At 43.0% G+C, this 15,601-nt stretch overlaps 1 protein-coding gene and 1 non-coding gene across 2 annotated transcripts; one reads left to right on the forward strand and one right to left on the reverse strand.

Moving 5' to 3' along the window:
- Positions 1–3,468: 3,468 nt before the first annotated feature.
- Positions 3,469–3,550, reverse strand: TRNAL-UAA. The gene has a single exon. It is a non-coding gene; the product is annotated as a tRNA-Leu (tRNA).
- A 7,912-nt stretch (positions 3,551–11,462) lies between these two features.
- Positions 11,463–13,566, forward strand: LOC116587488 (la-related protein 7-like). The gene is given in 4 exon segments (XM_032338015.1): positions 11,463–11,990; positions 11,993–12,393; positions 12,395–12,731; positions 12,734–13,566. Coding segments are annotated over 4 exon segments (1,731 nt in total). The 5' UTR covers positions 11,463–11,578; the 3' UTR covers positions 13,315–13,566.
- The last annotated feature ends 2,035 nt before the right edge of the window (positions 13,567–15,601 follow it).

The raw sequence follows: 15,601 nt of genomic DNA on the forward strand, positions 1-15,601 counted from the left end.
ATTACATTTCACGTGTGTTGAAGAAGATGGTGTATAATTGTATCTACCACCTAGGTACAATGAGTCTTGTAGGAACTTGTCTGTCTAGGAAGATCGTGAATATAAAATTTTTTTGAAAAATTGTAAAGTGGCCTTTACATACAAGGTAAGATTTCTTCCCACTTGCACAGTGTGGTTCTTCTGTACTCCCACAAAGAATGGCTCCAGAAAAGGAAGAGAACTGAGAGGTATGAAATACCTACGTCTGTGAGAAGGCATTATTATGAGAATAATATTCATTAATATTAATAATATTAGTAATAATGCTTATTATTATTATCACTAAGAAGGCTTTATTATAGTTCATTTAGCCTTTCAACCACTCAGTGGGGTAAGTATTATTTTCCTATCTGCGAATGAGTAAAGGAAGATTAGTTACCTGAGAAAATTGGTAAACCTGTCTTACCCCAAAGCCTGGGTTCTTTCTACCGAGTCACCATGTGATTTGAACCTTTATAAATTAAATTGTATTCTTCATGTTTGCTGAAATAAATAAAAATTCAGTTAGAGAATCCTATTAATCAGAGGAAACCAGTAATAAAACATTATGCAGAGAGGGAAATAGTAAAGCAAAAGAGTCCACCTAAATTGGCATGCAAAGATTGTGGTTAAGTAGGCCCTACATACTAATCAATACAAAACCTCTGATTCAGTGCTGTAAGATCTATTTAATAGATCCTCTTGTTTCTAGACCAGCAGTCTTCAGACATCATTTGATCTCTCTTTGTGGCATCTCAGAGTAATCCGACAGAATTTCAGCAATCTTAAGAAGTATACTCATGAGTTTTTTTACCATCTCTGCTATTGCACAGTAACTGGTGAATACAGACTACAAGCTTGATTTACAATACAGTTTCAAAGAAACAAAGTAAAACTCTACATCATTCCTTGCCTATTCTTGGTAGTACTGGTCCATATTTGCATTTGAACATAGTAATAGGAACACTTAAATTAGCACAAGCACCAGTGCTCAGGCTGGAAAGGCTTCACATCAATATGCTGTTTTTTACTCTTGCTTGGCGTTCAAGGAGAAAGGGAGAGGGACAGTGAGCTCAGCTGAACTGGGTATGGACTGAATTAAATAATCTTCACCCAAAAATAATTCCTCCCAATTCAATATGCCCCCTTCTTCAAAACTTGTATAGACAGACCAAGAGTTTGTAGTCATTAGAGAACCTTCTAAATGCAACACTAATCAGGTTGCTTCTTGTTTCAAATTCTTTAGTGGACTTCAGAGACCATACTTAGCAATGTTTCAGGACAGCTTACTCCACCTATACCTCTCTTCCTCCCTTCCCAGAGCCCTACTTCTCTTCCTTTGGTTCCCAACTAAAGCTGGCGCTCTGGGAAAGAGTGAGGGCTTCTCACGCTGTTCCTTTAACATCTTGGACATAATTCGTATTTTGTCATTATAAATGTGATTCATTAAAATCTATCCCTCACTAACTGAGCTCTGTGAGACAGATGCTGGGTTATTGATCTGCACAGCCCACGTGCCTAACAGTGACCGGCTCAGAGCCAGTGCTCAGAGCCAGTTCTCAGATGCTGACAGGTCACTCATTTCCAAACTACTTAGACCCTCTTTCTTTTCCTCTTCCCTTCCCTTCTTGAACTATTCAATTCCAAAGCCATTAGATAGGCTCAAGCAAGGTAAATTTTACATTGGCAAGTTTAGGGAATTAGAAATATGGGTAGAAAAACTAAACCAAAATCTGTAGTGTTGCATCAGAATTGGAGGTGATGCTATAAACTCCTGAATATAAATATAAGTAGAGAGTAGATAAATATAAATGTGTACACACACACACACACACACACCCCTAATTCTGCCCACTCAGAGGACCTAGGAACAGTAACACATCAAAAGAATGGTTTCTAATTACCATTCTCTGTGAAACAGAACCAGGAATCTTTTGAAAATGGCATAGTCTAGGGCTGAAAATACAAGGTAAGCATGGAATATCTTGGACTAGGAGGTAAGGAAGTGCAAAAGAATGATGGAGACATGTCAAAAGTTGGCTTGAATGGATTCCCCATGGCCAAGTGTGGGACACTTTGAGCATCAAACAAATATAGAATGGATTGTAACCATTTATTCAAATAGGATACTGTAAGTGCATATTTAGATTACTTAAGATTCCATAAATAACTGAACAAAATGAGAAGTTTGATGAGTAACAGTATATTTATATAGCTTCAAAGCACTTCCCCCCCAAGTATGTATTAATCACAAAGGGAAGAAGAGTTAATTTATAGTGGTGAAGGTTGGGAGAGTCTTAATCAAGTGAATTAAGTTCAGTTAATAGGACACCTCAAAATCACTCCACCTAGAGGATGTAAGGTGGTACTTCTGTGATACCCTTGCTACCGAAGTACAACCTAAATCTAATGAGACAAATCCAACTTGACAAAGGGACATTCTACGACTGGCCTGTCGTCTTTATAAGTGTCAAGACCATGAAAGTCAGGAGACACCGAGGAATTGCTACACACTGAGGAAGCCTAAGGAGATGTGACAAGGAAATGCAATACATTTTTACAAACAGGAGCTTTTTACTACAAAAGACAACCGGTGATTGAACGTGGTTTGGGCACTAGATGTAGTAAATTATCAATGTTAATTTCCTGATTTTAATGGCTGTTTTGGAGCATCTAGTCGGTATCTTACTGTCAAATGATCTTTTTAAGTGTTCTTTGTACTGTAGTTGTTTAACTTTTTCTCTAGGTTTGAGATTACTTTCATATTTAACAAGTTTAAAGAAAAAAAAAAACAACAACAAACAGCTAGACCATGCCGTTGGTATTTTAAAATTCTAAGCCGAATGCAAGATTTTAGAGCTGTGATGCACACTGTCTCCGCGCGGAAGAGCTACGTGCATACAATTAATTTTGCGAAAAGGAAAAAGGCAGAGATCTATCTGTGACTTTTCTGCATGGGCAGCTTTCTAACCAAGATTTCACGGCAGAGGCGCCCGCCCGGCCCGGCCGGCTCTCGCTCGGCAGCCGGAACCCGAGCCCCGCCGCATCGCGGAGTCCCCACCCCGGCTCGGCTCACCCGCGGTGGACGCCGCGCAGCCGGGGCGGGGGAGACGCCGGCCGGCCGGTCGCCCGCCAGACCCCGCCCCTGTCTGCGCCCCCCCTCCCCGTATCCCGCCCACGGCCCCCTCGCCCCCCGCCCGCGGCCCCCGCGTCCGCCGCCCGCCAGCCCCTAGCCCGCCCGCCCTAGCCCAACCCGCTCAGCGCGACGTCTCCCGCCCGCGGGAAACGAAGCCGCGCGGGGTGTATGTGGGGGGGAGGGGTGGGGAAGGGTGCGTCTCTCCCAGCTAGAAGGCGGAATTCTTGGGCCCAAGACGTGCTGTGCTGGGTGAAATCTATGTTTAAAAAATAAATAAAATTGTTAAGTTAAAAAAAAAGCAGAAAACGAACATCTACCAGGAGTGGGGTTCGAACCCACGCGGACATTGTCCATTGGATCTTAAGTCCAACGCCTTAACCACTCGGCCATCCTGGTACAGGCGAACGGTCTGCTTTTCACTCTTCCTACAAGCTGTATTCCATCGTCCTCGCACCCTCCCTCAAGAATTTCTGAGGATCCTTCGCTGCCGCTTTCCCGGTTTTCCCGTCCCGAGCTGGAGCGGCCTCCCCGCGGGAGCCTCCGTTTCCCGCCGCCGCCGCCGCAGCTCACTGTTGCCCCCGGCCCGCCGCGGCAGCGAGGGCAACTGCAGCCGAGCTCGGCGCGCGGGTGGCGGCGGCGCTCGGCGGCTCGCTGCGGGCGGGACGCCGGCGCCGCCCGTGGTGCTTTCGGTTTCGAGGTGCGCGGGCGCGGGAAACAAACACACCCATAAACTTCGGGATTCCTGGGAGCACGTTGGGGAAGCGCGCGGAAATGGGGGTGGTGCAGGGACCGAGCCCAGAGGATGGAGTTTCGTTCGTTTTATTCTAAATAGAATAAACTTCAAGGAAGGAGTTGCATGGGCAGCAGAACCGCTTTTCTTCTTCACAGCTCACACAGGAAGTTTGTAAAATTCATGTCTGTCCTGCGCCCCGCCACACTCAAGGAGTGTGGCACCTGCGGCCCTCCCAGCTGGCTGCGGGCACCACACCCGCGGCACGGCCTCGGGGTCAGGGAGGGCACTCCTCGTTCCCACGACCCACCTGTGCACTTGGAAGTTTAGGTTCTCTTCGGTGCCCGGCAATGCTCTCCCTCCATTCTGCGCCCAGGAGACTCCGTTTGTCCTGTCACCTCCTTTCCCGGGACTGCCATTGCATTCCCGACCACCCGGGACCTCGAATGTACCCCAGAGCCACCGCCTCGGGGTTCCGCAGCGTCGGGGAGCCGGGGGCCTGAGCGCGACCTGGCAGCCACGCCCAGTGCCCGCGGCTGCCTTTGACCGAGAACTGCGGTGCTGGCGACTGCACAGATTCATCTTACTCGGTGGGACCCCGCCCACGGGCTCTTCCGGCTCTGGGTCACGCTGTAAGAGACCCTGCCCTGCTACTTTCACCAACTCCTGTAACCCTCGAGCATATTGCCCTGACCTGGGAGGCTGTCACTAAGCTCTGAGTTCCGGTTAAGAACACCCGTGGGCCGTGGCAGCTCTTCTGGGCAACAGCCGGTGGAATTACCTCCCCCCTCACTAGGCCGCATAACACCGGGAGGAACCAGTGGCCTGTACCTTCCCTGCCTCAACCGTGTGCCACCTACTGAGCTCGAGGCCTGGCCCACCCGAGCACCAGCATGCCGACCAAAACTAAGGGCAGGTTCCTTAGACCTAGCCCGCTCTGCCGAGGAAAGAAGGCGAACTTAGATTGTGTCGGGGTCTAGAAACATCCCTGGGGTGATGACACCAGATCACCTCCTCCTTCTGCCATCTCCATCTTAAGGCACCAAATCATCAAGAAGCTTCAGATTTCATAAAATTGGGCTTTCAGAATATGAAAGATGGTAATAATAAAAGAACCTACTAAGAACTCACTAATAATAAAAGAACCTACTAAATGCTCACTATGTGGCAGTCATTGCTCTAAGCTCTTTACATACACTATCTAATTTAATTTTTGAAAACAGCCCTGTATAGCAAGTGTTTACTGAGCTATTGGAGAAGAGAAAATTTCGGTCTGCTGTGTGGCAGGCTGTAATTTTCTGAAGAGGACTACAACAATATCTCCCACCCCACATGTGACTTCATCTTCATCTTCCTGCACTGTGATTTTGACACCCGTACCCTTCTTCCTCACTGAATCTGGGAAGCCTGTGTCTGTGGTGGAGTAGCGCTCTGTGACCTCTGAGCTCATTCACCTTGTTCTCTTGGGATGCTTGCACTGGGAACCCAGCCACCATACTGTGACAGAGCCGAAGTAACCACATGTACTCTTTCTGGTCAACAGCCCCAAACAACAGTCAATATTAATTGCTGCAAATATAAATGAGTGAAGCTTCAGTTGATTTCAGCATGTCACTATGAAGTGACCCAGCCATGGACTCTTTCCAGTTAAGTCCCCAGATAATGGAGCAGGAATAAGCTAGTGTATCCTTTTCCAATTTCTAACTCACAGACTCTCTGGACAGAATAAAAATGTTAAGGTTTTTGTGTGTCTTTGTGCCACTAAGGTGTTTGGTTGTTTGTTTGTTTTTAAATGAAACAATAGTTAATTTAAAAAACTGGGATAGTGTAGTAGAGCACTAGGAGCATTACACAGAAACAGGCTATCTGAGAATAAAGCCAATGTGGGAAAGTAGCACCCCTAGATGAAGAGTCCATATGTGAGTCCATCATTGGAGTCCTTTCCCTCCTCCCTACTGGAAGCCAGATTTTGGGCCATGCTGCCCTTTTCCAAACTGACATCCCTCCTGGGACTCTTGGGATCAAGGAACATAAGTTCCCTCCCGAGGTCCTAGCCACAGGGAGGTTAGGATACAAAGTTCTGACTTTTACCTTAGGAAGCAGGCCTTAAAATGGAGGACATTCCCCAAACATCAGAAGGGTGTACAAAAGATCTGGAAACTGCAAGGCATGACAAATATCCACTTGAGTGTTGGAACAAAATGTGAAAAGCACTATGCAGTGACATTTGTTATAACTGACAATATTAGGAAGCAAGTGACAATATTAAGACAAATTTTGCAACACTGAAATGGATTCATGTTCAGGAAATTGAATTTGACATACTTCTTATAGGCAAATGTTTTGCTCTGTTTAAAGTATTTTTCACTGTGCACGTGTGTTTATTTAAGTCATGATATTCTTTATGCATTTTTTTGGTGATTTAAAAATGTGTTCACAAATGCTTTGCTCCTCTTTCCTTTAAGAGATGGAGCTTCCCTTGCAATGTGGGCTGAATCCAATGACCCATTTCTAATGAATAGAATAAAACAGAAGAGGTGAGATGCAACCTCAGTCATCATTGCTGCTAATGTCTCGATTTCTCTCCCTTGAATCGTTCCCTCTGGCAGAAACCAACAGCCATTTAATGAGCGGTCTTTTGAGAGACACATGTGGTGCAGAGTACCCAGCAAGCATGTCATATCATGAGGTCCTGTATGAACAAGCTTGGTAATGGATCCCTCTGCCCAGTCAAACCTTCTCATAACTGTAGCCCTGGCCAACATCTTGACTTCAACCTTATAAGAGACCCAGAACCGGAACCACCAGTCAAGCTCTGATTTTCCAACCTTCAGCAACTATACAAGATAATATTTATTGTTTTGAGCTGATACATTTTATGTTATTTCTATGTAGCTATAGATGACCAATACATACCAGCTAGTTTTTCTAGCTTGGATGATATATTTATGAGCATATATTTTGTTTTCACATATATATATATTTTTTGAGATTTTTATTTATTTATTTGACAGATCACAAGTAGAGAGGCAGGCAGAGAGAGAGGAGGAGGACCCTGGGATGATGACCTGAGCCAAAGGCAGAGGCTTTAAGCCACTGAGCCACGAGGTGCCCCCAAATGTATGCTTTAGACAATCTCTAAGGCAGAAGGAAGGACCCAGTGAACAGGGACAAGTACATGGTCCAGGTAAAAGATCATGGGGCTAAGCTGACAGGTGGTGGTCACAGGGAAGAAAAGGGTATGGATTTGTAAGGAGGAGGAAGAACTGATGACTGGGGGAGTGGGGTATTTGCTAGTGGACAACTGGCAGAGGGTTAAAGAAGGACAGTGTTAGCACATTTTAGGATTTGCAGACTCCTGGTCCATAGAAGGTGATAAGACCATTACTGGATTGCAACATAAGAAGACCTTTAGTTGGAATATATTACGGTGAAGGCCCCTGAAACAGAATAGGAGAGTTCTGTTTGGGAACAGAACAGCAGGGATGTGGGTCAGGTGTCAGGCAGAAGATGTGCATGAGAAAACAGAATTGGGAGCCATCCAGAGAGAAGGGATGACTGATGAATGGTCATGATTTTAGGGTCCTGGGATCGAGTCCTGCTTCGGGCTCCTTGCTCAGCAGAGAGCCTGCTTCTCTCTTGCCCCCTGCCTGCCACTCTGCTTACTTGTGCTCTCTCTCTCTACTCTATCAAATAAGGAGGAGCTGAGCCAAAGGCAGAGGCTTTAAGCCACTTTAAAAAAATTAAGCTATGTCATATCATTAGGAATATATTATTCTTGGTGACAGGATTTTCTAATTAAGTACTCATAGGTTAAGATTTTTCTATCAAATCTTGTGATATATAGTGCACATACATCCTATATAGTAAACAGAATATAAATCAGCCTTTTTTTTTTTAACCATAATCAAGGGCTCTCATTATGATAGCAAAGATTTCTCTGAGCTATCTCTAAAACAAGAGACATCAGGAAATCATAATGTAAGGATATTATTTAGACTGTGAAATCAATAGACCTAGTTCAAATTCTAAAGTTTTCCTAGCCATGTGAGCAAAATACTTAACCTTCTCAAGTCTCAGTTTCCTCACCTGCAAAATGAGAATAATAATGTTTACTTCAGAGAAATGTGAGAATTCAGTGAATTAATGTATGCAAAATATCTAGCTGGCCAGCTAGCTAGAGGTAGGCTTCAGTTGGGGTGATAGTCAATATTTGTTTTTGTTTTTTAAAACAAAACAAAATCTTTTTTTAAGATTTTATTTATTTATCTATTTACTTCAGAAAAAGAGAAGTGGGGGATGGGCAGAAGAAGGAGAGAGAATCTCAAGCAGACTCCCTGCTGAACTTGGAGACTGAGGCTGGTGATACCATGACCCTGAGGTCATGACCTGAGCGTCAGAAATCAAGAATCTGACATTCAACCGACTGAGTCACCCAGGTGCCTGGATACTTGTTACTTTCTGAACGGCCATTCCCGTTTTGATTTTAGGCAAGATAGATGTCTCCCCCTAACCCAGGGGACGAATTATTGTTGGTCTAAGGCAGTGATTATCATGTCACCCATTATGCCAGTAATGAGTTTAGGACAGGGATAAGGGGTTAGTGGGTAAATGATCCAGTTCTGGCCAATGAGAGATAAGGGAAGTTGGTTGAGGGTTCTGAAAAAGATGTTCTTTCTGGATTAAAAAAAAACAAAAAAAACAGAGCCTGGGGAAGTGAAAGCTTATGCTCTTCCTTCCCCTTTTCTCCTTGCCCTTACTGAAATGGTGTGAAGGTGAAATTATTGGAGTTGTGTTAGCCATCCTGTGTCCATGAGGGGACAAACCTAGGATAGTCAGTGAATGCTCAAAAATGTCAGAAGGGTAAATGAGAAAGAGATCTTGCCCTTATGACCTTAGTGAGCCACAGCCAACCAGAAACCACACACCTCCAATCTGCTTCTTATGCAAGAAAATGAACATGTTAGGGGAGCCTGGGTGGCTCAGTTTAAGCCTCTGCCTTCGGCTCAGGTCATGTTCTCAGAGTCATGGAATCGAGCCCTGCATCAGGCTCTCTGCTTGGCAGGGAGCCTGCTTCCCTTCCTCTCTCTCTGACTGCTTGTGATCTCTGTCTGTCAAGTAAATAAATAAAATCTTAAAAAAAAAAAAAAAAAGAAAAGGAACATGAACATGTCTTTAAATATAAGCCAGTGGCTCTCAGAGTGTCCAGAACACCTGGGAACTTGTTGGAAATGCCAGTTCTCAAGCCCTACCTCAACTCCTTGAATGCACACTTGAGCTGGGTGATCTGAGACAGAGTCGGTTTTAGAGTCTCAGTTATCCCAATAGGGTTTCTGCCAAAGCATTCCTGAGCCAGTGCATTCCAGAGGGCTCCTACAGTACGCGTGGAACGCATGAAGGGGCTCTACAGTGTTTCTGAGAAGTCGCTTTTTTGATTCCCCAGCTTTGGCCTGATTTCTTATCATTTACCTCTTTCTCTTAGGTAAGGCTATCTCCTGAGGGGATACTTGCTGTCTTCTTGAATTGAAATAGGTATATAAATTATTGTCTGGACCCCGAAACTGCCTCCTCCTAAGGTGTGTCTTGTCCTGAAGAGAATCTTTACTTTCACTTTACCGGAAATCTTTCACTTCCCAGCATCATTCTAACACCCTTTTATTTCAACATCAGTTGAATGCTTCAGAATCTTTTTTTAAAAGATTTTATTTATTTATTTGACAGAGATCACAAGTAGGCATTGAACACCATCAACCCTAGGATGTATTTTCTCGTCTGAAGGTAAGAATGGAAAAAGCCATCTGTTGGCTTACGTTGGGGATTCCCAAATACTTGCCAGACGCTTTTAGATACCTGAACATGGTATTCTTCTGGATTTCAGAGAACAGAGCTGGTCCCTGAGCATGTGTGACGATAACTGAGACTCATTCCCAAAATTGTTTGTGGTGAGGCTTTCACAGACTGGGTCATAGATGCCATAAAGTCATGCAAGGGGACAGGGGACCGGGGCAAAGAGTAGGGCCTTGTATTACCTCTGCCTCCTATCTCCCAGCTATCTGGAAGTCAACTACTGAGAAGTCTCAGTAGACATTTTGCCAGGGACTCTCGGCTTGCTTTCAGTGAGGCTCTTTACTCCCTCCTCCCCTCTTTCCCAACTTGTCTTTTGTTTTCCAACTTTATTAGAGACAAATTTTGTTTTATGGAGCACTGTGTCAACATCACTTCACTGGGAGAAGCATTTTACATATGTTATCTCATTTTATTCGTTTTATCTAACATCCCCCATTCTTTTTTTTTTTTTTAAGATTTTATTTATTCATTTGACACAGAGAGATCACAACTAGGCAGAGAGGCAGGCAGAGAGAGAGAGAGAGAGGAGGAAGCAGGCTCCCCGCAGAGCAGAGAACCCGATGCGGGACTCGATCCCAGGACCCTGAGATCATGACCTGAGCCGAAGGCAGCGGCTTAACCCACTGAGCCACCCAGGCGCCCTAACATCCCCCATTCTTATTTTAGTTCTTCGTTCTTCAAGTGTTCAGCCTCTATCTGGTTTTCCTTACAGTGCCTTTATATTTCCCTTAAAAACATTCTGGCTTTTTAATCCTTTTGAATTTTTGCTTATTTCCAGTTTCGTTGAAAATTTTAAAATCTCTGTTTGTGTTTTTATTTTTACATGTGGTAGCTTTTCATTTTTATTTTGTAATTAAATGTGACCACTGGTTCTTGTGACAGCTTGTTTTCACTACATTTATAGTTTAACCCTTATATTTTAATTTCTACATTTTAGTTTTTCTGAATTTTCTCCCTTCCTTGTGATGTTTTGATTTAAATTTTTCATTTGTTCTTAGGGATATTATTTTACTTTGTCTTTTTGGTCAGTAAGAAATATGGCCTCGGGAAGAGGCAGTGAGAAAGGAAAGGCCATATCCTCGGTCTCCATGGGCTTTACACCAAGGAGAGGAATGATCTAACAAAAGGCAGGGTCTTTCTGCAGCCACTCAGGACAGGGGCTCAGACTAAACTGGTTAGATTTTATTTTAAAATTTTTAGGATTTTATTTATTTATTTGAAAGAGAGAGAGAGACCATGCATGAGTGCCCACTAGGCAGGCACACAAGCAGGGGGAGGGGAAGGAGAGAGGAGAAAGAGAAGGAAGGGGAGAGGACAGAAACAGGCAGATGCCCCACTGAGTGGGGAGCAGGACAGCGGGCTCCATCCCAGAATCCTGAGATCATGACCTGAGCCAAAGTCAGATGCTTAACTGACTGAGCCACCCAGGTGCCCCTAAACTGGTTAGATATTAAGGGCAGGGTCAGTTTAAAAAACGTCAAACAGAGGGACACCCAGATTCTATATCAGATATATGCTGGGTGACCATATAATTTGTCATCCAAACAAGACACTTGTGAAAATGAGAAAAGGAGCCATTAAACATGGTGCAGGGATACAAGGTCTGCACAAGCTGTCCCTGGGTAGCTTATGTATGTAAAAGAAATGTGTGAAAGTTCAAACTCAGATTAATTAGTATCAGACCTGCACCTGGTAGGCATCCATTTTTTAAAAAAAATTTATTTATTTAGGTGCCGGAGAACGGTGTCGCTCACCCTATGACGTGGAAATCAGGACTATAAGCATCTGGAGGCGACAAAGGTGAAGGACGGAATCACTGGCCCCGTATTTTGGGAATTGAACCGAGAATGGAAACTGAAAGTGGAAATCAAGAGAAATCAATGGAAGAAAGTACTGAAAAGAAAAAAGAAGTAGAAAAAAAGAAAAGGTCATGAGTTAAGCAAGTGCTTGCAGATATTGCTAAGCAAGTAGACTTCTGGTTTGGAGATGCAAATTTTCACAAGGATAGATTTCTTCGAGAGCAAATAGAAAAGTCCAGAGATGGTTATGTTGACATATCACTCCTCGTGTCTTTCAACAAAATGAAAAAATTGACCACAGATGGAAAGTTGATAGCCAGAGCACTAAAAAGTTCATCTGTTGTAGAGCTGGACTTAGAAGGCACCAGAATAAGGAGAAAAAAGCCACTGGGTGAACGACCAAAGGACGAGGATGAACGGACAGTGTATGTGGAATTACTTCCCAAAAATGTTAATCACAGCTGATTGAAAGAGTATTTGGGAAATGTGGCAATGTTGTTTATATAAGCATACCACATTATAAATCTACTGGAGATCCAAAGGGATTTGCCTTTGTGGAATTTGAAACAAAAGAACAAGCAGCAAAAGCTATTGAGTTTCTTAACAACCCACCAGAAGAAGCACCAAGAAAACCGGGTATATTTCCTAAGACAGTAAAAAATAAGCCTATTCCTGGGCTTAGTGTATCAGAAGAAAAGAAAAAGAAGAAGAAGAAGAAAGGCCGAATGAAGAAGGAAGACAATATGCAGACCAAAGAGTCAAATATGGACACAACTAAGGAGAGTGACAGTAAAATGAAAAGATCTAGGACAACATCTGAGGGATCAGAAGTAGAAACAACTGAACCTCAAAAGCCGCCCTCAAAAAAAAAAGAAAAAACGGGAAAGACAGGAAGTTTCCGGCTTACCTGTAGTCAGAACAGGGAAGAGGAAGAGAAGTATCTCTGAAGCAGAATACCCAACTCCCAAACCAAAAGTAAAGAAAACAAATCAGAAAGACAACATTAAAAAAGATACAGAAACTTCCAAAGAGAACAAAGACTTGGAAGTCTCTACTGAAGAGGAGAAGGATACGGGAGATGTAAAAGATGGATCGCTTTTAAAAGCAAAAAGGAAGCATAAGAAGAAACATAAAGAGAGGCACAAAATGGGAGAAGAGGTTATACCATTAAGAGTCCTTTCAAAGAGCGAATGGATGGATTTGAAAAAGAGTATTTAGCACTGCAAAAGGCCAGCATGGCTTCCTTAAAAAAAACAATATCCCAGATAAAGTTGGAGTCAAAAATGGAAACAAACGGAGTACCTACTACATCTGAGATAAAAAATGAAAAAACAAACAGTGAAGAGGGTTGTCCTCAGGAAAAGGTTAATGTAGCAGGACCACAGTTTGTGAGTGGCGTGATTGTGAAGATCGTTAGCACTGAGCCTCTACCTGGCAGGAAACAAGTCAGGGATACATTGGCAGCAATCTCAGAAGTTGTTTATGTTGATTTGCTAGAAGGGGATACAGAGTGCCATGCTAGATTTAAAACTCCTGAGGATGCTCAAGCTGTAATAAACGCATATACAGAAATTAAAAAGAAACACTGCTGGAACCTCGAGATCCTTTCTGGTGACCATGAGCAAAGGTATTGGCAGAAGATTTTGGTAGATAGGCAGGCAAAACTTAATCAGCCTCGTGAAAAGAAAAGAGGCACTGAGAAGTTAATCACCAAAGCTGAAAAGATCAGACTTGTGAAGACTCAACAAGCAAGTAAACATGTTAGGTTTTCTGAATATGACTGAGAAACAGTTTTGGATCACCTCTTGAGATTTCATTGGATACTTGAACTTTTTGTAGTAAATCCATTTTATTTTGGTAGTAATAAATAGTGTTTTTCTGAATCCTATGTTAATTAGAAGAAACACCTTTGTTCTTTAACTTATAAGACTTTTTCTTTGGACAAGTACATTGTATACCACAGTTTTTCATTAAACATTTTATTTGCTGAAATTATTTATACAAATCAACCTCATAGTGATTCAGTAAATAAGTTTTGAACAATATATTTTTTTAAGATTTTATTTATTTATTTGACAGAGAGAGATCACAAGTAGGCAGAGAGGCAGGCAGAGAGAGAGAGAGGAGGAAGCAGGCTCCCCGCTGAGCAGAGAGCCCGATGTGGGACTCGATCCTAGGATCCTGAGATCATGACCTGAGCTGAAGGCAGCGGCTTAACCCACTGAGCCACCCAGGCACCCTTGAACATTAATATTAATTTTGTTTTTATATTACAAAAACAATAATATTTGCAAAAATATTACTACATAGTTTAGAAAAAAATATTTGACAGTGGACGCACTGTACTTCTTATTTTGTAATTTGTTTTTTCCTTTTCAAATATTTTTTCATGTTGATTTATACAGAAACTTATGTGTGATATTTCATTCTGTTTATTGTACTTTCCTTATCTGAGCTTCCACTGAATGGGCCATATCAACTGTTTCCAATTAAAATGTTAACCTTTAAAAGTAAAAAAAAAAAAAAAAAAGATTTATTTATTTATTTATTTGAGATAGAGAAAGAAAGCATGCGAGTTTAGTGTGGGGAGGGGCAGAGGGTGAGAATCTCAAGCACACTCCCCACCCAGCACAGAGTCTGGCTGAGGCTTGATCCTTGGGCCCATGAGGTCACAACCTGAGCCCACACCAAGAACAAGATGCTTAAATGATGAGCTACCCAGGTGTCCCTAGACATTTATTAAATGATCAACTACATGAACATGAAAGATTATATCAATTTAAATGTAAGTCAGAATACAGTTCCTGATAAGTGAAACACTTCCATGCTGGGTCAATTGAGAAAGTCCAGACAGGAAACTGTAGCAACTTAAGAACCTGGTGTGCATTTCAGATTATGCTAACCTCAAAATAGTTCACAAATATTAATCTCTTGCATGCTCTCTTTCTAATATCGGCAACAATTTAAATTTCATTTCATTTGCTTGTGGACAGTGAAGGTGATTCTGATCTTTTGCCTCTAAATCTAGGAAGATAATGATCCCATTAAGCGAAGGAGGTCCATAGCGGAAAGACAGAATGTTGAGTCTCAGGAACCTGTGGGACATTCGAGAAGGAAGGGCAAGCAGACAGTAAGATATTAACATCTGGAGCTCAGGTGACAAAGCTAGGCTAACGAAAAAGATTATTGAGTGACTGGCTTAGGCAAATGCCACAGTGTCCCCTGGTGAATTGCAGGCAGAGGGGTGACCCCACCATGATGCTCGTGTCCTCTTACATCATCCTATGGTGTACTTTGCGGGCCCCAGCTGGGTGGATACATTGTGAGCTGAGCCCTACTGCTCAAAAACAATGCTTTTTAAAGGTGAGAATAAGAGCAGTCTTGCAAGCAGAAGAGTCTAGGTTGGCTGCCAGGGGCTCAGGGAGGTTGCCTAGTCACGCTGATAGCTCTGGGTGCCTTGGGTGAAGCTAAGATTGTGCATTTGCTCCTCATCAGGCAAACTGAAGGGAGCTGCTGGAGCCATCGGTGGTCAGTCTTCTGTCCACAAAGGTTTGGAAATTACCACCATGAGAGAGCAAAGCCTTGGGCTGGATGAGGTTGCCCACAAAGAATGTACAGAGAAGAGAGAGTCAAGGGCAGAAGTCAGGACCATTTCTCATGTCAGTGAGTGGCTAACTCATTTGACCCAATATCCTGAAACAGATATGAGGCAACTGTGTTTTTGTGCTACCAACCACTGGGGAGCAACAAATTGCCCTCCTGCTTTTTCTCAGTGGCCTTAACCCACACATGATGATTTAGTAAGGCTGTGTGGTATGCACGTGCAGGAAAATCTATTTTTTATATTTTCAGCTTTCCCTTTCTAATTTTTGGTCCACTTTTGACACTCATCCTCAGTTTCACTTCTGCACTTCTGGATGCCTGGGGTTCTCTTGCTTTCTGGCCCACCTTCTATCCTAGGAAGAGGTCATCCTTCCTCCCTTTCTTTTTATTTTAAATTTAAAATCCATTCACGCTACTAGAGTATTCCTTCCAAAAACATGTCCTATAAATCTCTTGATTCGTATGGAG

The sequence above is a fragment of the Mustela erminea genome, chromosome 4 (genome assembly GCF_009829155.1).
Source record: "Mustela erminea isolate mMusErm1 chromosome 4, mMusErm1.Pri, whole genome shotgun sequence".
Classification (NCBI taxonomy): domain Eukaryota; kingdom Metazoa; phylum Chordata; class Mammalia; order Carnivora; family Mustelidae; genus Mustela; species Mustela erminea.